We start from the raw sequence: 22,333 nt of genomic DNA on the forward strand, positions 1-22,333 counted from the left end.
CAATATTTGAGATTGGCATTAACTTCCTCAATATATAGGTGAGATGAGAAAACCGAGGTCAGAGGAGTCCTGTAACTTGCCCAGAATTGAGGTGTTGGAGACGAAACCAAGGCAGCAGTGGAGGTGACGCCGGCTCCATTTTACCACAGAAATTTGCTATTTAGTGTCAGTTACTTGTCAAAATAATTTTGAATGTCTTAATTACTATAAAAACAGTTCTTAGCAGTTTTCAGGTGCCCAGCGTAGTACTATCAGCCCAGGTTTGATTACTGGGAGGAAGGCTGTGGGGATTTTGTAGGAGGAATTTATATCCAGTGGAAGCCCATGGCAAAGTAATTGAGAAGAATAAAAAGAAATTTAAAAATGCAGTGTCTTTTAGACTTGCAAATACACTTGAAAAGGTTAATGTATTTTCTGAAATGGAGGAATTCTTTGATCTCAATGTTTTAAAAAGAGAAACGATGCAAGAATACAAGGGTGTGTCTCTGGATCATATAAACAGTGCTGCCTGCAAGTAATCAGTCCTGGGACCACACTTATTTAGCATATTTATCAATCATCTGAAAGAAGGAATATATGGTGCAATTCCAAATCTGGAAAAACTGTTAAGCTCCTCTAGGTAGTGAAATGCTATGCTGGCTAATATAAATGCAGAAAGACAGCACAGGGTTCTATGAGTGGGCAGAGGGATGGCAGATGGGATTCTGCATGGAGAACTGTAAGATGAGGAATTTAGGGAGAAATAATACAAACCATCCTTCCAAGATGAAAGGGCTTTGAGGTATCAGCTACAACAAAAGTGAGAGGTTTTACCGTCAGTGTATATTTTTGTCCCTAGTTATTCCTGCTGCAGCTAAAAGGCCAGCCAGAAATCAGGAGTGCTTAGAAAGGGCATCTTAAAAGGGGCATTTAGAGCAGAATATAGTATCCCATTCAAAGTAAAGCCACAGTTCACTGAACACCTGGAATATTGTGATTAATTTGTTCAACAAACCTTAAGCAGCAGTAATAAGGTAGGAGAAGGTACTGAGAAAGTTGATGAAAATGATCTGTGGGAAAGAGGAACTGCTTTGTGGAAACAAACTGCAAAGATTAGGATTCATCAGTCTGGGAAGATGAAAGTTTATAAAATCAGAGGGGTATGGTGCATGGGGGCATTCACTTTGATTAACATTTACCGTCACTGTCATCGACAGGCACGGGTCAGAGAGTAGATATAAAAGGAAGAGAGCATAATGCTAGTTGAAATCAGCTTGCACAGAAGGGCCAGTAGGCTAACTGACAAATAGGCAAATAAAAAGTTAAGGTAGCACAGGATGAGTGCCAAAGAAATGCCCACCTCTCCCCCTTAAATTAAAACTTGAAAAAAGAGAATTTTTCAAAAGTCATTCACACAATTGGTAATATACTTTGGGAACTAGTTAGTGAACAAGAGGTGTCCTACCCTGGAACATCCATGGATTGGGAAAAGGTAAATACATTTCTTATTAATAGATTAATAATATATTGTTTTTAAAAGTCAATAGTGTTTGGAGATATGCCCTAACTTCGTGGTTTACCTGGGAGAAAAACAAGTTTTGGGAATCAGTCAAACCTGTTAAATCCCGGGAACACCACATACTGGCTCTTAAAGTAGGCTTCTTCACCACTCTGAACTTCAGTCTCTTCTTCTGTAACGCAAGAACCCCGTCCAGACAGGGATGCTTGGATGATTGAAAGGGGTAGCATTTATAAAGCTGCCAGAAGGGGTAGGGACTGAGGCTCTGTGCAAGTCTTGTTCCCTTTGTCATCCATTCTGCAGTGTGCCCTCTGCAGCACCATCAGACTCAAAATCCCATCCTGGGGCAACTCTGAGTCTCCCCAAAGCAGACAGTGCTTGACTCCAACCCTACTTTATATGAACACTCATGCTTTCAGATTCATTGAGCCCCTGTGACTCCCAGCATCACTTTAGCCATTTAGGAAATGATAGGGATAAAGATATATCAGATCCTTGCTGTCAGGAAGCTTACCTGGGGGAGAGAGTTACACCAACAGTAAACCTGTAAATAAAGTCATTTCATAGGCTGATAGAAAGGTAGGGCATGATGGGAGTTGAGGGCACAGTTCTTTAGTGAGGATTTGGGGGAAGTCTTTTGTGAGGAGACAATACTTGAGCAACGTCTGAGGGATGAGAAGGTGTGTCATTTGAACATCTCAGGGGCAGCAATCCAGGCAGATGGACAAACAGAGGTAAAAGGCCCAAGGCAAGAATGAGTATGGGATGCTAAGGACCGGAGAAGGCCTGTGTGGCTGAGCATCCTGGATGCAGGGGAGAGAGGCAGTGACTCAGACAAAGAACAGAGGTCGGCCAGCCCTGCTGGGCCTTGAGGCCAGGTCAGGACTCGGGTTTTATTCTAAGAGCAACAGAAACCTATTGGAGAGTTTTCAGCCTCTTCGGGGGAAGATGTGGCTGCTGGGTGGCAAACTGGGCTCTCGGGCAGCATGAGTAAAAGGAGGCATGGCCTCCCTGTCTGCGGCACTACTTCAGGCCATTCTAGCCCAGCTCCCTGCGGTTCCTATCTTTCTGGACTCGTGGGGTCCCACTGAAGTCATGCCACGGTTATCTCACGGTGCTGAGGTAACTGCTCAGATCCTTCTTTCACATCTTGGTCATATAGGACATATAAAATTTTTTTCTCACATGAAATATTTAACCCAAATATATGTCATTCCAGGTTTTAAAAATCAATTTGATTGGCCACAGGAAACGTATTTTGGCATCTCTGGGGGACAGGCTGCACGACGATCCACCACAGAAACCCCCTCGGTCCATCACCCTCAGGGTAAGTGCCCACAGGGTCATTTTCTTCTCCACTCTTATCCTCAACAATTATTTTGTGCAATGAAATAAAATGACTGAAGCAAAGAGTCAGGAAGTATGGGTTGTTTTCCGTGTAGCTCACCTTATCTGTATGAAAAAAGTCTCTCGTTTGATTTTGCTTTATAAGACAAGATTCATTTTTCTCAATTGGTTAAATGTATACTTTTGAGATTCAGATGTACATCTGACAAACCACCACCTTTCTAGAACGAGCCCCACTCCTCCCATCCCACACTCCCAGCTACATCAAGAGAGAGGAAATGAGTTTTCTGTCAAACTCCTCAAACAGTTGAGTAAAGATCAATTTAAAATAAACCTTAGGGTCTGCTCTTTTTTAGGAAATAAAAATTGTCCAGCTTTACCCACTGTAAAAATTAAGAGTAGAGAATCTAGGACTTTATTTGATTAACTATTTCAACCACATTTTAGATTTAGGGGGTCGAAAAACGAGAGAGAAACCATATAAGGGAGGAAGAAATAAAGTGGAAGGGACGGAAGGCAAGGAGGGAAGGGCAGAGAGAGTCAGTGAGAGGCGACTGCCAGGCACAACGGCGGCGGGAAGGAACAGCATGTATGTAACAAGTCACAGTTTCATGAGACCTGTAGGCGGGGTTTTTCAAAAAATTCATCAAAAAGCTGGGATCGGTATATATGAATGTCGAATCACTATGTGGTACACCTGAAACTATACTAATTATATGTCATTATAAATATTTTATATTTAACATTTATGATTATAATATTATCATACTCACACTGCAATAAGAAGTAAATAAACAAATGAAAATTTTTTAAAAGCTGGGATCTCCTTGACTAGTTGGAGCATTCCAAGTCTGTCTTTATTTGTCCTGCACTTGCTTGCTTCTGATCCCTTCTCCGCAAGCGTGAACAGGGTAGTGATAAAAACGAGGAACCCAGGCGTGGACACTCAGACACGACCGCCAGCGATGACACGCAGTCGAGTGCCCCTTGTCAGTGGGCTTCAGTCCGCAGCCTGACTATCAGCACAGCAGAGGGTCAGGCAGGAACGAGCTGTTAAAATTTGAGTTGGATTCCATTCCAGACGAGAGGGAAGTACCCAGAGATTTCAGGGAATGCGAGAGACCTCCCTCCAGGAGGGAGCCGGGAGGAAAAGTGACTTGGGGAACTGCGCCACCCTGGGCTACTTGGAGGCTGGCTGGGGACTTTGGGAGTAGTGACAGCAGATAAAGGACCCATGTTTCTCCCTCAATAAGAGGAGCCTCAAATAAACTGGGGCAAAATGAAGTTAGAAAAGGATTACTGTCTTACCTTCATTACACAAAAGGAGAGGGAGAGATAGGCACCCTCAGTGTAACCATCCTGAATGACTCCTTCAAGGAGTAATTTCGTGCTGCATAGTCTACTCTTTCCTCTCCCTTCTGAACCTCTCCCTCTGGCTTCCTGGGAGAGATTTAGGAGAACAAGAAACAGATCAAGGACAGAGATTCCAAGGAAAAGTGCCGGACCTTAACTCCTCAAAGGAGGTCCAGCACTTCCTGGGAGAAGTGGCCTGGAGGGTCTGCCCAATCCACCCTCTTCCCGCTGGCAAATGCTAGAGCCCAGCTGTCTGCACCCCTTAGCTTACGTCCCACCAGTGTCCCTCCGCCAGAGTCCTCCTTGCTGTTGACACACGCCCCTGTCATGTGCCTTTCTCCGCAGTCTGTGCATGTGATGTGCTGTGTTTCCATACCATGTCCTCTTCCCTGCCCAAGTGCCAGACCACTCTTTGATGAAGATGCATTAGGTCCCAGTTTGGCTTTTTTGTCCTGGCACTTGGCATGGAGAGGACACTGTCCACACAAAGACAAGTCCTTACCCTGGAAACACACACACACAGCAGTGCCCGGGGTGCCCGACACACATGACTCTCTCCTGAGGTCATCCATCGTACTAGTTTAAGAAAACAGCCTGACTCTGTGCCTTCAACCTTTGGCCTGAAATACTTAGGGGGCAAAGTATTGCCTAGATCATGCCATTAATAAAATAGTAGAATGTCATCCCTTCCTTAGCAGTGGGTTGACTCAAAAGTGGCTCCCAACCCCGATGGTTTGTCTCGTCACTATTTCACAATGTTTAAAGCAAAGGTGAGCCATGAGAAATGGTGTTGACTCAGGATGTGTTTCCATTCAGGAACCCAGTGGTAATCACACTCCTCCACAGCTGTCTCCATCACTTAGCCAAAGCACCTACACCACTGGTGGCTCCCTGGACGTTCCTCACATTATGATGCAGGGCGATGCAAGGAGGAGAAGAAATGAGAACTACTTTGATGATATTCCCCGATCAAAACTGGAGCGGCAGATGGCCCAGGTAATGTATCAGGAGCCTGTGCGATGTTTTTGCCCGGCTCCCACACTGAGTGCCCTCTGACATGGAACCGTGGCTTGCAGTGGGTGCCTGCTGTCCCCCTGGCAGGAATTTTCCCGTTTAGTGCCTCGGCTCACATTCCCTTCTCTTGTGAACCAGACAGAAACAGATAATGGAATGTATCCCCAGATCCTTGTTATCCATTCTTACTGAACAGATGATGTCTGATCTTACTGCTCCCAGAAAGTCTTTGCCCTAAAGGGAATAATACCATGCAAAAATCAAATCATCATGAAAATGAGTAATAAAAGTCTAGATTACAAGATGTAAAGTGGCTGGATGACAGGACCGAAGTCTGGGGGTGTGAGCAGTAGTAACTCTTCATAATGTTGTCAGTTACCACCCAGGTTCACACATTTGTATCGAATTGTGCTACTGGTCACGTGGAGTAGTTGAAATTGATGCTGCCTGATGCAAATATCTGAAAAGCAGAATCTGTCATGTTCAGGCCTTTCCAGGTTCTTAGTAGAGATGTCCATGTGCAGCCCATCCTCAGCCCGCTGCTCAGAAACTGGTGTCAGCTGTAACCAAGCAGTGGCGCCATTATGGAAGCACATTTAGATGGGCAGCTAGCTCTCCAGTCCCGCCCTGAGATTCAGCAATATGGATTTGTTGACAGCTATTGGCAGAATCAACTCATTTCATCCTCATTCTAAGTTCAGACTGGTGTGTTAAGAGGCTTCTCTCCACCTCCCACACCTAAAATGAGAATCTTGAGGTGAAAATTTGACTGTAATTGCTTTGCTTGGGTTGTTAAATATTTTTCTCAACTGTTTGGTGAGATTCTGTTTCTAAAAGCCTTTGGTAAACATTCCATGCAGCTGCTCTTGAAAGAAAAATGCTAAGAGACTGTTCTGGAAACCACGGCTGTTCTGTCTGCAAATGCCCTGGAGAGCGAGAGTCTGGGATATTGCATCTCCTTTCGATTCTTTCAATAATGAATTGTTCTCAGGGTTCTTTGTGCAGGGAATGGCAGTGTTGAGATTATGGAGAATCTTTTATTGAAGATGGAAAATGTTGGAGAGACAAGAAAAGAATAATTTTCCCTTTCTTGTTAAGTATTGTCTTTTAATCCTTATTACTGCTTTTACTGATTTCTTTTAAATAAAGAGTCTAAAAGCTTTTTTCCCCAAGCTGTCTTGCTATTTGTTAGTATTTGTGGATCACATATGTGGTTAAATTTCTCTAATGACAGCATTTTAGAGACATAGTTTGTTTTAACCTTGAGCAATGTAGTCTTTATGTATTAAAACAAACTGGGTCTTTTTTGATCCTTCTCTTCCCTGGGTAAAGGAGGATCATTTGTTTATTAATAAGCATTAGCTAATATTGACTGTGCCAACTTCAAAAACAGAATCACTTGTCTCTGAACTGCTCATGTAATTTATGAAATTTCTCCACATAGTGCAGTTTTTTCAAAGAGGATATTAATTACTCATCTGCCTATGTATGAATACTCAGAGGTAATCAGTCTAGCAAGACTGCTCCCTTACTTTCTTTGTGAGACTCAGAAGCTAGAGGCAGTAGCTGGAACAGCCCAGATCTTTCTCCTGTCATTTCGATCAGAAGGCATCCCTTTTGGGAATTGTTCTGCCCTTGAGAAAACTAAAGGAACTTGTACTTGACCCAAAAGCAGAAAGAGGAGTGAGATACGCAGGTGTCTAGAATGTGGCGAACTATGGAGGATCTGTGTAAATGTGCTTATTTTCCTCACGTGTACTGCTCACAGTGATCGAAAAATTGATGTAGACATAGGCCTCCATCAGCAACCAGGAGCCTGTTAGAAGCATTGTGCAATCCTCTGCTCAATACAGCACTTCTGCTGCGAAGAAAATAGGAGATGGCACTACAGGCATCTGATCAATAGGAAAAGGGATTCTGGGATTGTAACTCTTAGGTTGGGTTAAATGCAGGTTTCAGTTTGTCTTAAGGCTGTTTCCCAGCCTAGAAATGCCAAAAGTTGTGGAGAAATGAATGGATACATTTTTTAATAGTGTGAAAGCTTTAACCTGTCAAAATATGAAATACTCAGTTATTTATTGTTGAACAGTTTTATTTATGTGACTTTTCTACCACTCAGTTGTTGCCAGGCAGCTGTGTCTGGGGAGGTCTCTCCCTGTGCAGGAGGGGAAACCTTAGCCTGGTGGGGAGGGTTCTTGACTCTGATCAAGAAAGAATTCCCAAACAGGTCGGACAAATGTAGGTAAGGAAGGAATTCATTAAAGCGAGAGTGGTAGTGAATGGCAGCAGCCGTGCAGGCAGCAGAGAGCAAGGGAGAGCAGATGGAGAAAAGGGAAGCTCACTGAACTCCTGGTCAGCATAGGACAAATCCCTTGCCAGCCCCTAAAGCCAGGGTCACCTGGCATCCAGTGTCCACTTGAGTCTGCACAGCGTGGGAATTATATCCCCAATACCCCAGAATTTGGGGGAACGACAGCACACTGGCTGGAGTGAGTTTATGTTCCAAGAACTTCTACTTCCCTACTGGCCTGAAATAAAACAGGGACAGAGAAAAGGATAGAGTTATGACTAGAAAGCTGAATAAAAAGGCAAATGACAAAGACATTTACCACCAGAGGTAGAAGTTGGAGAGTTCTTGTCATTATCATGGAAAAGAGTTTAGACACAAGTAAGTTATGCAACAAGCAAGTTTATTTGATATAAGACAGTACCACTCAGATTGGAGAGTGGGCAGCCTCAGAGAGGAGGCACACTTAAGGGTTTAGGGTTTGGGGTTTTATAGGGCCTTTTGGTTAGGGGTTCAGCATAAGGCATGATGTATACAGGTGATTCATAATTCCTTTGTCTTAGGAATAGGGTTATTTAGGTCACTGTGTTGATACAGATCTTGGCATTATTTACCCATGTAGGTTCATTTTTACTCTTGGGAGGTCTATTTCTCATCCTAGTTACAAAGTTACTTAACTGATTAAGGGGATGGAAGAAGAAGAAGAGCAGCATATAGATTAAGTTAAAGGGCCTTTATTGCAAGCTAAGTAGATTTTACAATGGTGTGACCCTTGTCCCATTTCCCTGCTCTATCCCATAACCATTCAATTGATGTTTTTCTTATTCTTCCTTTTGCTATAATAATTTTTGAAATTCATTTGCTTTTAACAACCTGTCATATTCTCTCTGGACCATATTCTTTCCCAAAGTTATGTGATTAGCCAATAATTTTTAACCTTTTTAAAGGCTTGAATTAGCAATTAAAATTCGTGTAAACATGCAGCTAGTTACACCCCCTTCCAACCAGGAGCTCAGACCCTGAGGTTCTTTGCCAAGGGCTTTCTCCAGGGGGGTTACTGTAGCTTGGCTAACGCTTGCCTGACCAGTCTGTTTCCTACAAAATCACAAAGTCCATCTTCAGGCTTTTTTACTTAGGAAAAGAAAGGAAAATGCAGTTAAGAGAAAATCTCTAGAACAGATCCATGTTCTCAGAAATACTTGTACTTCAAGTTTATCAGAGCCCCTACCAGTGATCTGGAATCCTTGCCAGAAGCCTGAAACCTGAAGTTCCTGGTGGGTTGCGGTAATTCACAGGAAGTGTGTCCTCCTTAAGGTCTGCACAACAGACGTTTGGAAGTGCTTTGCTTAACTTGGAAAAACAGTGTTTAAAGTTAAATTGAAATAAATTTAATGGCCATTCCACTTGTTAAATTTATTCATTGACAAATATTTTTTAAAAGTAACACTAGAGTGCTGTTTAATTACTTGCTTTCCATTTGAGCCAGTTTTAAAAATACCTGTCTTGGAATACAGGGGATTTTCAAAATTGTGGCTGTTGTTTGCTTTTATTCTGATCTAAGCAATATTCTGGCATTAAATTATCTTCAATGAATATGTAAGAGATAAAATTGAGTTCACTAATAATATTTTTAACCTGTTGAATGTAATGATATAAGCTCATCTCAACAATGGGTTTCCTATCATGCTGAACACATAGCTTTTCTAGCCTATAATTCTATATTGGATTCATTAGCTCAGAAGTTCTGAAATCCTCCCATGTTTCCATACCCCTAATAAATAAATGTTGCACTCACATTTGTATAATAATAACTTAATGCATATAGAGCTTTTAAATTTTCTAAGTGCTTTCACATCTGTTATCTCATTTTAGCTCAAATAAGGTATCCTACACAAAATTCATGTGCAATTAGCACGTGGTAGATCAGCTTTTAGTCCAAGATCTGTAGAGATGAGGTAGTATATGAAAATATGGAAAATGTGTCAGAAGGAGAAAAAATATTTTTGGTGACTTAAGGCCTAATCACAATTTTAGAAATTTTCTTGAATGATACTGAGAAGTAGAAGTACTCTCAAAATGAGTAATAAAGAGAGTAATGGAACGAATTAAGTTTAGGGACAACATTCTCCAAAGTTATGAAAAAAGGAAAAAGAGTTTCCCAATGTGAAACTGATAGCCATTTATGGAAGGCCTCCATTTACAGGAAGTACTTAATAGAAAAATTTTCTACTTCACAAAATAAAAAGGAATTGAACAGTAAAAGAAATGCATATCCTTGTACAAACTTGAGCTTGATATTAATGAGGAAAATGCATAATGTAGAAGTCCTTGTGTTTTGAATGGTCTCATCGAAATAAAAAGATCAATATTGCTTGGGGCAATATGTTAGGCACTATAAAGTCTTTGTCTAAATTGCTAAATCTTTAGAAAGTTGATTTAGTTGAAAGCCTAATAATTCTTGATACAAACAGTATTACTTAATTAGTATGACTAGATCAATTACTTCATTTGAAAGCATTTTGCATCTTATGTTAGTTCTACAAATACTCACTCTTTTGATATTCTTCTTTAAAAGAATAGAAATGGAAATAGAGCCACACAGAAGCCTGCCTTGCCCAGAGCCGTGCCTGGGATTGCACTCATGGTCTATTATATAATCCTCACGACAGCCTGTTCCATGCTGGAGGAAGCCCAGGTGGGTGAGGGTTTTGCCTCCCAGCTGGTACATGGCAGAGCTGGAACTCAGAGCTCCGTCTGCCTGACCATATCCTGGCTCCTGTTGGCCTGATGTCCTGTGGGCTGCCGCTGTTTTAGAACCATACGAAATATTTTAAAAACAGTTCAAATACTGGTTTCCCATTTGGTAGAATAGATTGCAGTGATGGAGGCATAGCAATCAAAGCCAGACTAAAATCACTAGTAGTTTTGTGGGAACTCATTGAATTGGTTCATGGTTATCACCATAAAATCTTTTAAATGCAAAACTACAGCAGTTATTCGTTATCCTTTTAGTGGAGACCCTGCTGCACATCCTGGTAGAATTCTGCCTTCTCCTGTGTTTGTGAAAAGCTCTGTATGTGGGTGTGGGGTTTACTGCATGTACAGAGAAGTTCTTGCCTGTAGGGTTTCTCTGAATAGTGGGTGCTGCTGTTTCCTTAGCAGCTTCTTCAGCTGGAGCTCTGATTTGGTTTCTTTCTGATTGTGTGGCCTTTACCAAGTCACGTGGTTTCTCTGAATTTCAATTTCCTTGTCTTTAAAATGTGGATAAAGCCTGCCTCTTGGGGTTGTGCGTATCAGATAAAACAAGTTATGTGAAAGCATATTCTAAATCACTGTATATACATGGATGAGATGGCTGTCAATTCAGATTCATCACCTGTGAGTCCCTGATTCCAAAGTCCCTGATTCATCATAGGACCAGCTAATGCCAAAGATACTAGGAAAGTAAGAGCTCACACTGTGTGGCATTCTCTAAAGACCATCTTGTTGTCCCAGTATTATCCATGCTTAGGATGTATTTTGAGAATGGAATTGGAATTTTCCCCTTTCTTGCTTTAATCATATACATACTAAGGCTGCCAAGGAGGATCTGTGGTGATGGAGAGTGGATCTGCGCTGTGACAAAACCAAGCAAAGCAGAGGATAGATGGATAGTTCTCTGCAAATTCAGGTTATAAATGTAGCAAAGGGTATCTTAAAGCAATAACAACATAACTGTAACATGGTAAGATAAAACATTAAGCTAGGAAGAAAGGATTATTTTTTCCTTCAGTGAAATTTAGAACTTGTTTGAAATACACAATACACAGAATTGTTAGCTAGAGAGGCATGATATTCCAAAACTCTGTGAGGCAAACACTTAGCCATCTGGGAAAGAAGGAAGACAATAATTTATTCTTTTATATTTTATAATTTGTATTATATTTGATATTCTTTTATAACTTCTAGAAAGCCTGTTGCTCCTAGATATTCTACCCACTGCTACCGCATTATGGGAATTTATGGAATCAACCCTCAGGAAAGAGCACAGCTCTGTTGAAAGGAACACCATTTTACAAAGTGATTTTTTTTTTTTTTCCAAACTAAACAAGTTTTCTTACCACTGTGTTACATCAGACTTTTTTAGTGCCCATAAGTTAGTGGCTACTTTCTAATCTAGATTTTCATCCCCTAGCCACTTCTCAGAGAGGCTTAGCCTACCCATGACTTCAAAATTTTCTTCCATGAAGGTCTAAAGAGCAACTCCTAATACTTAAGGAAAGACAGGTAATATGTAACCAAAAAAAAGAAGGTGAAGAATAAATGCAGTAAACTCTGATTTGACAGCTTGATGAGCTGACAAACTGACATCCCAGCTTCAGAGATAACTAGGGATGCGGATGATGTCAGTGCCCTATTTCAGCCAGGAGCCCCAGACTGCCAGCCGTCTACTTCCAAAGGCAAAAAGTGGAAACCAGTGCTTTCATACCTAGGATTTCAACCTGAGGTGTTGTACACCTTGTTTATTAATGTGGACAGTTAATTGCCTCTTCTCAAAATGTACACTGCTTTCCCTGTGACATCCTGGGATTGGAAATTCCAATGTGATTAGTGTCTTTCAGGCAACACTGAAGTGTTAATTGTCTATCCTTGTACATCCGTCTTAAAAAAATAATGAGAATAAGTGGGAGAATCTCTCAGATGGGTTCATTTTTAGGTTTTGCTGCTCATCTTGCAAGTATTGATTCTTTCATTCTCTGTCAAGCCCATCAGTGAGGCCAATCAGATGATCAGAAGTTTGTTCTGACAGATACCAGTCAGACCTAAACACCTCCGTTCATTTTGCTAGCGAAGCTCTGATGTCTCCACTTTCCTTTATGTGCTGGTGCTTAACCAAAGTGAATGTTTCCAATTAAAACAAGACCATGGATTTCCTTTAAAAAATATCAGTAGAAAAAACCCCATTTTCAACTGAATAAAATATCTGACAATATATAAAAACCCTATTTCAATGGAATTGACTTTGTGATATTTAGTCATGCCTTAGGCTTGCTGACACTGAGCAGCTTGTTCACAGAGGCACACCAGCCTATTTTTTCACTCGTTAAATTTTTTAAATGTTTCTCATTATATTCAGTCCAGTTCTTGGGTCCACAGGTCAGAGTTTTGGCTGTTATAATCTGATCTTGATCAATTTTCAAGGGTAGGAAAATTTTCTTATTCTCCTTCTCCCCCTTCCTTTTCTTTTTCCAGCATAAAAGAAGTAAATAAATAAAGAGAAGGGGTTTTTTTTCATGTTTGGAGGAAATAGGGCTGATTATGTGGTCATCCTGTTGTGGTTAATTCCATTTATATATATGATTACAGTAATATATTAATAGGGCCTCTTCTGGATTCATTGAAGTAACAGAAGTTGAGCTCAAGAAGTCTTAAGCAGAAAAGGGCATGTATTTGAATCATTTTGCTGCAAAGTCCAGGTTGATCTGGACCCAAGTTCTCATCTGATGTCTTGCTCTCTAGGTCCTCATGTCTCAGCTCTGCTCTCTTCTGGACTGGCTCTTTCCCCAAGCAGGCTTTCTCTACATGAAGGGAGTTTTCAATTCGACGCTGCAAGAAAGAAGTCAAATCTTTCAAAGAGTTCCCCAAAACGTCCCCATATTGAGTCCCATTGTTTCAGATTAGTCTGGTTTAGATCACTAATACGTCATGAGCTCATCACAAGAGTGTGTGTGTGTGTGTGTGTGTGTGTGTGTGTGTGTGTGTGTGTGTGTGTGTGTGATGTGATCAGCCAGGCATAGGTCGCATTATCTGGAGGTTTTAGCTCCACCTGAACCACACACACTGAGTGGTGGGAAGGGAGCCACTCACAAGGAGAGTCAGAGGCCGTGACCAGAAATGGAAATGGCATCTGGGAGACAGAAGCAGCAGTAGTGGGCACCTGAAGACACCCATTCTGACTTCTGAATTCTGAGAATGTCTGACGGAAAACTACTATATCACATGGGTATGGATTTCAGTTTTCATACTTAATTTGATGAGCTCTTTAAATATCAGATTTAAGGTAATGAGATCAGGGTTAAAAATCCCATCTTTGATATCTAATACCTCTGTAACCTTGAACAGGCCTCTCGCTACTCAGAGCCTCTTCCTAAAGTGAGAATAATACCCACCTCACATCATTGTTGTAAGACTCAAGTAAAGTAGTAGTCATGCAAGTATTTTTTTAAACTATAAAGCGATATGTTTGGGTTGCTTTAGAAGTTATTATTATTTCAAGATAACTTCCAGTTTTCTTCTATACTGTGCTTTTTCACCTGCAACTGAGAATAAATGCATTTTTAAAGTAAAATTCATAATATTTAGCTGTGTTCTGGAAAAACTCTATTTCCAGCTTGTAACCCCAAACTAATACCTCTCTAGTGATTCAGGAACAATAGATCTTAGGAATGCAAATACTGTTCAAGAAATTCCTAGCTGTGTTATAACCTAACTAGCATTGGATCTCTTTGGAAAGGATTTGTGGATGATACCCATACTTAAATACTTGAATATATGAGTTAGCATATATCAGAATACATCATTATAGTTTATGTTAAAGTATTTTATTTCTATTCTAGTAAAGTGTATGTTGGCTGTGTAGGGGCAAGGTCTGACTCTTTCCTCCATCATATTTTAATTTCCTACAATAAGCACTCTGTAAATACTTGTTGACCAAATTACTTCATTCAAGGTTATAGGCCCCACAGAACTGCAGGTTTCTAGGACTCCAGAGAAGACACAAACTGGGGCAGTCTCAAATTTTTTAGAGAAATAAACTACCTGGAACAGTAGCATATCACCCACCAGACTTAGGTCTGGTAAGTCTCGTGACCATCTCATGATCACCAGAGCTGGCACCGATCAGTATGAATTCCAGTGAGGAAACTGAGGCACAGAGAGTTTATGTTGCTTACCCAAGGCCACTGATTGTTAGAAGCCGAGCCAGGATTTGGATCCAGGCAGTCTAGCTTCATAGCCTCTGCTATGTTGATTAACACTCTGAGTTATCTCTGCAGACTGGGTACCAGCAGACATGCCACATTCTAAAAACTCTAGAACTCCAAAGGCTCCAGGGCAATGTTTTGAGTCATTTGACAAGTTCCAATAATACTACCTAATACCTATGTAAATGCAAGGTTTGTAGAGAATTGAACCTCTAAGGTAGCATGGGTAAACATTGTATTTGAAGAAAATCCTTCACTCTTGACATCCAATTTTTTGTTCAGGGGTAGCATGCAATTGCTTCATGTAAACAGTTGTGAAATGATGTGACCTCCCTCTCTCTATGGGTCTCTACTTTAATGAGGTTTGAATGCAGCCTCACAAGAAAAATTCCAGCCTTGCATTCTCCCTATGGCTAGAAGCTTCTTCTGTGCTTCTGGTAAAGAAAAGCAGAGAATTTTAAAATACCAGAAAAATGTGCCTGGTGCTGTGTCCCAGTGAAGCAGCCCTTCTAACACACCTGAATGGACAGCCGCACATCTCTGCTTAGACCTGTCACTGGAGAGGTGGCCCCACTTTGTGAGGCAGCCCCATCCTCACTGGAAAGCTCTAATTGATAGAACTCTTGCCTTACATTGAATTGAAATAAGCCTTCCTAAAACTGCTATATAGTTTATGCTGCCTCCTAAAAACATGAAGAATAAATATGCTCCTTGCTAAGAGTAGTTCATTAAAACTAAATGGGGAACATATTGATGCTTCCCCTCCCCGTGCTAACCGTATCGAGCTCCTTGCCAACATCATTCTGATAGGTGGGGTGTGGGCTGCACAGCATCCTGATGCCCCAGCTCTGGGCACATTAACAGACTGTTAATTCTTACTGAGCTTCTCCTCATGAACATTTCCCAGCCTTTACCAGTGGCCATGGGCCGTGCCTCCTTGCTCAGCCCTCAGCAGTGCTCTGTGTGTGTGTGTGTGTGTGTGTGTGTGTGTGTCTAAACTTAATGCAGGATTTTATATTTACACTACTCCTTTCCAGCTAAAACAGTGTACCTGGTTTATCCAATAATCCTAGGCTATCAATGCCTTTTTTAAACTTGGTCAACTCTCAGTGTATCAGTGTATCACTGAACCTTCTTAGCTATGCAGTGTGCTCATTGCAAAAGCCTACCTCAAAAAAAGCAGTTCCTCCCATGTATTGATTTCAGTGTTGAAGAGGCAGCACGGAGGAAATAACTGTGCAGCCTTCTACCAGAGGCTGGCAGCTAGGTGCTCACTCAGCCAGACCTTGTTTTTCTTTGTTTCCCACAAGGATAAAATGAAGAAATAGTGGAGTCTCAGTAAACATCATTGAGTGAATGGCCTTATCCAATACCCCTCTTTTGCCTGAGGAAGGATACAGTGTTGAGCATACAGTTAATAAATGGGTTTAAATAAATAAAATGACAGCCTCAGTTTGCAAGAAAGGAACATAATGTATGTTTTAAAAAGATGTTATAGGCAAAGAACAATACGACTTGGCAAAATTGAGTTTCTTTGCAACAATTCATGTTACGACAAAAAGCTGATCACTGCTTTTCTGAATGAGTTATTAATGTTCCTGCTTTTTAGTGGTGCTGGGAAATGTTTATATGAGTAGTGGTGGCACCTAAGCCTTCAGGTAGAACAAGTGAAATAACCCATATTACAATAAACAGCATGAGCCCAGCTGACTTAAATTCTCGGCAACATTCAGAGGATCTGGGAGCTACGTGATAGGCTCCAGGTTGCACAGACATTGTGCCATTTTTTTTTCTCTGCTCTATTTTTTCCTGTGAAGAGAGTTCACAAATAAATTTGTGTTGTCATTTAGGGCTACAACTGTCATATTAGGGACTACAGGTTATATATTATTTCTACAAATCAGTCACAGGAATCACATAGTCTCTAGTTCTCTGCTACTTTGGTTTACTTCATGTGCTGTCAGTGCCAGATTCACAGCTAAGGAGGGAGGGAAAGAGAGAAAAATGTGAATTTGAGCAGGCAACAGATAATATCCGAATTGATATCATAGAAGCAGACTTATGATGGGACCAAACGTGGTGCATAGTTCCTCCCACTTTTGCTAGATTGATCCATGCTGATGCCAGCAATAGTAGGTCACACACAGAGAAACAATTGTTGGCCTGGCTTTTCACTTCCAGCAGGTGATTACCAGTCTGTGCAAGAATTTACCCATACACATAGGGGAAAGTCATGCTCATGAAGTTTGGAGAGGCTGCTCTTCAGAAAGGTGGAGCAATGACGAGAACCAGTATTTTCTTGAGTCTGGAATTCCCTGCAAACATAATATTTAATCTGAACCCTTTTATTGGAAGGGGCGGTGGTAAGAAACCCTGAAGTTGAAACATTTACAAGGTAGGTGAAGAGAAGAATCCCATAGAGATGTTTGAGAGCCGTGTACATAATCGCAAAACTCCCCCCAGAGGAAAGAGGACCGTTCCTGTATCTGTAATAGTGGGACAGGAGGAATGATAAGATGCTGGCCTGTGGCCTCTGGGAAACTCAGGAGACACAAAAGGTTCTGATTTTCTGGTTCCTGGCAGGGGTCCATTGGTGCCCAGGGGTGAAGGGCCGCAGGGCTGGCACTGCTGGAAGAGAAGATGCACGCGACGTGTTGGCGCCTCTTCCCTTGACGGAGCTGAGTTTGTTTGACCCCCTCCTTTGATCTCATCTCATTTTAGTCTCCGTTCGAGGAGCTGCCGGGTTTGCTGGCTGCCGACCAAGGCTCCCTTTCTGAGGGCGCCCTTTCTTCTTTTACCTTTGAAGCTGTATGTTCACTCTTCAAGATTGTTTTTGTTTTATTGTAGAAGTGCTATCATCCAAGAGAAGAAATGGACTTTATTATTTCTTTAGCTTTCACTCTGAGCCTGTCTCATTTCTTGTTGGATTCTTTCTTCTAATATCTGAACACCCCGAAGTGTGAAAGAATTATGACACACATAGGGAGAAACAGAGAAAAAGCCATCGTTTTTTTTTCGGGAGAGGCCCAAGGCAGAACATTGCATCCCCAGTAGGATCTGACCGGAGGGCTCCATTCAGACAAGTTTCTTTATTAAACTGGATGCACGGCGTCAGCGGCCTCCTGGGCGGTCTCCAGGGCCTAATGGCTGTGGGGCCGGTGGAAAAACTGCCAGCTTGCTCCATCCCAGGACTCGCCGTCAGCCTCCGAATCCCAGTTTATACTGGTCCCGACAGTGGGAAAAGAATCATGTCCGTAGCAATCCCGTTCCATGAACATTGACCAAAAGCAAGGCCGAGCCCTCCTCACTTCTTGGTCCTTGCTTTGTGCCCAGCAGAGGCAATAGGTATCTTTGAATGAATGTGAGGGTGCCAAGGGAGACAGGGTCTTACCCTTGACACCTTTTTTCAGATTTCCAGTTTCTGCTTGGAAGAATGGTCCCTTTACAGTGTGGAAAGGGCAGCATGCTGGGGTGCCCAGGGAAGGCTTCTCTGAGAAGGGGGCAGTGGAGTAGAACCCAAAGGAAGTGAGGAAGCTAGTCCCACAGTGCCTGGAGAAAGAACATTCCAAGCAGAAGGGGAAACAAATGTAGAGGCCTTGAAGCAGGACTGTGCTTTGCTGCCAGGAACCGAACAAGCAAGAGGAAACCTAGGAGCGGATGGCAGAGAGGTAGGGCGGTGACAAGCACCGCAGGACGGGCATCTTTGCAGGCCGCTGTTAAGACTCTGAACTTTTGAGGTAAACAGAGCAGACCGGCATGATCTCACTTTCATTTTAAATGGATCATTTCAGCTGTTGCATTTAGCATAAGCACTGAAGTAGCAAGGATGAAGGCAGTGAGACCAGTTTGGAGGCCAGAATAATCCAAGTCAGGAAAGGAAGTGGCTTGGACCAGGTAGTGACAGGAGGGTGACAGGATTTTAGAAGTAGATTCCATAGGATTTGCTGATGGGTTTCATGTGAAATGAGAGCAGGACATCTCCCGCTGGCAGAAGGGGGTGCCATTTGCTGAGATAAGAAAGCTAGAGGGAAGGCAAGGTAATCAAGAGCTTGTTTAATGTAAGGCTGAGATGCCTATTAGTCATCCAAGTAGAGGTGTCAAGGAAGCAGCTGAATACCCGGGTCTGGGTTTCAGAGGAGGGGTCTGGGCTGGAGATAGAAATGTGGGAGTCAGGACTGAATGAGACCACCTGCAACAGCCAGACCACCTAGGGAAATGGATTGAGGGCTGAGGCTCTGGGGACGAGAGGCCGATCAGGTCATAGGAACCAGCAAAGGAGACTCAGAAATGGAAGGCGTGATCAAGTGTGTCAGTAAGTCGAGGAAAATGGAAAGTTGGATTTGGCAGAGTGGAAGGTGACTAAGAAAAACAGTTTCAGGGGAGTGGGCTCGAGTGAAGACAGGAAGAGGGAAACTGGAGACAGCATAGACACCCCCTGGGAGTTTTGTCTCCTAAAGAACAGAAATTGAGTAGGAGTTTGAGAAGGACATTTGGTCAAGAGAAGGAGTGTGTTTGCTTTTAGAGGAAGATGTTGCAGCACTTTTCGAGAATGTTCCAGTAAAGAGAGAAAAAATGGATGATGATGGAGAGAGAAGTTATGGTAAACTACAGATTGTTCCCATTGAGCAGAAAAGAAGTCCACCTTTAGGAGGAAAACCTTGGTGATAGGTCATATGTTTTTATTTTGTCATTAGGTTTGCTTGTAAATATATTGTATTTTCTGAACTGAATTCATGGTAACATAAAATACATGGTGGTAACAAGAGCAAGATTATATTTTAAGAAAACATTTCCAGGGTCAGGCAAGAGATCTGAATAAAAATAATATACTTTCAAATGTGTGTTGACCTCATTATCAAAGAAATAAACATTAAATCATTGATTATGTCTCAGTTAGAAGATTAGTATATCTTTACTTAACCCCCATGGTAATTCTGGTTCAGATAAACTAAAGTAGCCTTTGCAGTATATGTGGGAAAGGGATTGAGAGAAAACCAATAGGCAAATGAAGTTGCAAAGGGGTGTTTAACATCCTTTTACAGAATTGTTTTCAAGCTCTGTACCAGAAGCCCTTTAACATATAGGTGTGCTACTGACATATGTTCCTTCTTTGTTCAACAAAGCCAGCAGCTCTTTTCCAACCTTTATCAGGAAAAATGAGAACTTCTCTAACAAGAAGTCTGCAAGGCTGATTTCCGGTGCATTTTACTGGAATTGTGTTGGCAGTGACCTAGTTTACTAAAGGCACAAGTGGCAGCTACGAAGTGGACCAACTACCAGTGATAAGGAAAAAAAGTATTTCATGCTCCTGTGGTGCTTTACCGCTCGCCAACAAATTTTGAACACCCTCTATGATTCCGTTCATTCAGTAAATACGTTTGATGGCCCTCCGTGTTCTGGGCCCTAGAAACTGAGCTGTGAAAAAGTTCCCTCTCTCATGAAGCTTAACATAAGCTGCACCACAACCTGGTGAAGAAAGGAGGTCAAGTGCTCTTATTATTCTTTACAGATGAAGACATTATAAAGCTTAATTAACACTTAGATTTACATCACTGCTGTTCTAGGAATTTGGGCCCCAGATGAAATTTTATCATTGGTATTTTCTTTTTTGAAACATTTCAAAACTCAGTATTTCAGTACATGTCCTCTGAAATATTGTCTTCATAAATATAATGAAATTCTGCAGTGGAAACTCCTGCCTTTAAACACTTCATTCCAGCTCTCAGTCTAATGACCATGTGCCTAGAAGAAGAGCCATGTCTTTTTATAAAGACACCGGTTACAGTAGGTCTGCCTGAAGTTACTGCTCTGTGACCTGATCAGTTATTTACTGCTAATGGAATTACTGGGGTGTCTGAACTGTATCAGCTTTTTTTTTTTTTGACAACCTTCATAACTAAAACACAATTAACTACCTTAATTTTAAACTCTAAAAATCTGACTTTTTACCATTTGCATGGAGTCATGTAATCATTAGAGATTATAGAAGTTTTTCTTTTTTGAAGTTTAAAGCTTATAAATGAAATTATAAATTAATAACTTATACAGGAAAAATAGTTGTAACTTCTCTAATGTGTATGAGTTCCATGTGAACTCTCTTCAGTGCATATGACTACAGGTGGGTTTTTCCTTCTTTGATAAATTTTTCATATGGATTTTTTAAAGTATAATCATGTCCTTCTGTTCCCTCCTTAACCCTCTAGTCATGTCCTGTGACTGTTAGAAGATAGATTCATGTAACAGGATGCTAAGTGGGAAATTTCCTATAGGTACTAAGTACCAAACATTCTAAAGAGAGAGCTGTCAATAATGGAACCAGACACCCTCTTCAGGGTTTAAGGTGGTGAATCCTACCCACAATCAGCTACCTGTCCATATAGGCAGAAGACTGGTGCTGGGCAAAGCAGAGAATTGTCTGAGCCAGTGTGGAAAGAGCACCAGGAAGGTGAGAGCATGTCCCCGTGCACGCCAGGCCTGCTGAGAGTATTCCCCAAGAGTGGGGAGCCTGCCAGAGGGGAAACCGGCATCTGATCACTGCTGGACTTGTGCAGGCACGTGCATGTGACACCAGCCAGAGCTGAGGAAGAGAGAATGGGAGGGTGTGTCTGACAGAGAAGGGGCATGGACACAGAGCAGCCTACCCCGCGAGGCTGGGATGGTCGTGTGTGCTGCGAGGGCTGAGTGGCCTTGGAGGACATCAAGCCAGAGCCAGATCACTGGCTTCAGAAACTGTGCAGTAGGGACCCCGCCCAGCCCCTCGCCTAGCACAGCCCTCCAAGGACCTCATGCAGCACACAGTAGGAAGGACCCAGGGTGGGGCACCAGCTACAGGAGGGCATCAGAGGCCATGGTAGTGCCACTATCCTAAGAAGCTGTGACAGTTTCAGGGAGAATTCAACCACAGCCAGATGAGAAAGAAGCCCTTGTCCTTCTGTCCCCTCCTCCCCAGCTGAGGGCATGAAGGAGGTAGAGCCTGGGAGAGGGGCCTCCAAATACACCATACCACCCCACCCCTCCCTACCCCTAGCGAGAGCGCGTAGGAGGCAACCAGTGCAGATCAAGTCTGTCTTACCTCCTCAGGCCCCAGCGCTGGCCTGTGATGAGGGAAGGCCAGGTTGGATCAGATACGATATTGAAGATTTATAAAAATGAATTCATTTTTCACCCAAAGTGCCCAGGAAATTAAGCAGTCAGCCCAAAATGTCAAGTGGCCTGGGGCCTGTCAGGGAGGGGAGACTGGGCCTGGCCCATTTGGCAGTCACAATTGAAAAACAGGTATTTGAACCCTTGTGGAGTTGAGAGTGTTCATGAACAAGTATATATGCTTGTTTCAAGGTCACTAAAACAAGTTTCATACAACGGGAGATTCTCTCTGCCTTCCAGCAAGGTCAGGACCACCCTGGCGCTCCTTGCTAGCCATTCCAACTGGCTGACATGTCACAACACTCCCCTGGGTGGCCTGAGCCAGCCACTTACCTCTCCGAATATCGGTGTCTTCATCTGTCAGATGACAGGAGGTCACTGCTAGAAGGCACTGAAGTCTGTGGACGTTGTAGCTGTCATCTGTGTAATAGACCTAACTCAGAACTACCAGGGAGAGCGCTGAAAGGTCAGAGGGTCCTAGAAGTGTGTTCCGTGCCAGTTGAGGTGGTAAGCCCACTAAAGCATGGAGCTAATTACTTAAATCAGACGACAGCTATTTGGGACAAGGCCCGGGGTTTAAGACTTGACTTAGGGCCCAAGACTTGACTTGCTAGAGATTTAATTTTTGAACAGTAGGAAAATGAAGATCTCCCTGTGGAGAAATTTAGGGAGAGAACTGAGAATAGCAAAGCTGGTTTAAGTGGGAGGTGGCCAGAGGTGCCTTTGGTC

General features: G+C 42.3%; 1 protein-coding gene across 9 annotated transcripts in view; it reads left to right on the plus strand.

Annotated features, from left to right (window-relative positions):
* ANKS1B (ankyrin repeat and sterile alpha motif domain containing 1B) overlaps nt 1-22,333 on the plus strand; it is a 1,001,987-nt gene that overhangs the window by 923,887 nt on the left and 55,767 nt on the right. For all 9 annotated transcript variants that reach the window (XM_036891074.2, XM_036891080.2, XM_057486481.1 and 6 more), the window contains 2 exons: nt 2,718-2,825; nt 5,015-5,194. In XM_036891074.2, the coding sequence (XP_036746969.2) occupies nt 2,718-2,825; nt 5,015-5,194 (288 nt within the window). The remainder of the gene's footprint in view (nt 1-2,717; nt 2,826-5,014; nt 5,195-22,333) is intronic.

Source organism: Manis pentadactyla, chromosome 10, assembly GCF_030020395.1.
Source record: "Manis pentadactyla isolate mManPen7 chromosome 10, mManPen7.hap1, whole genome shotgun sequence".
Taxonomy (NCBI): Eukaryota; Metazoa; Chordata; class Mammalia; order Pholidota; family Manidae; genus Manis; species Manis pentadactyla.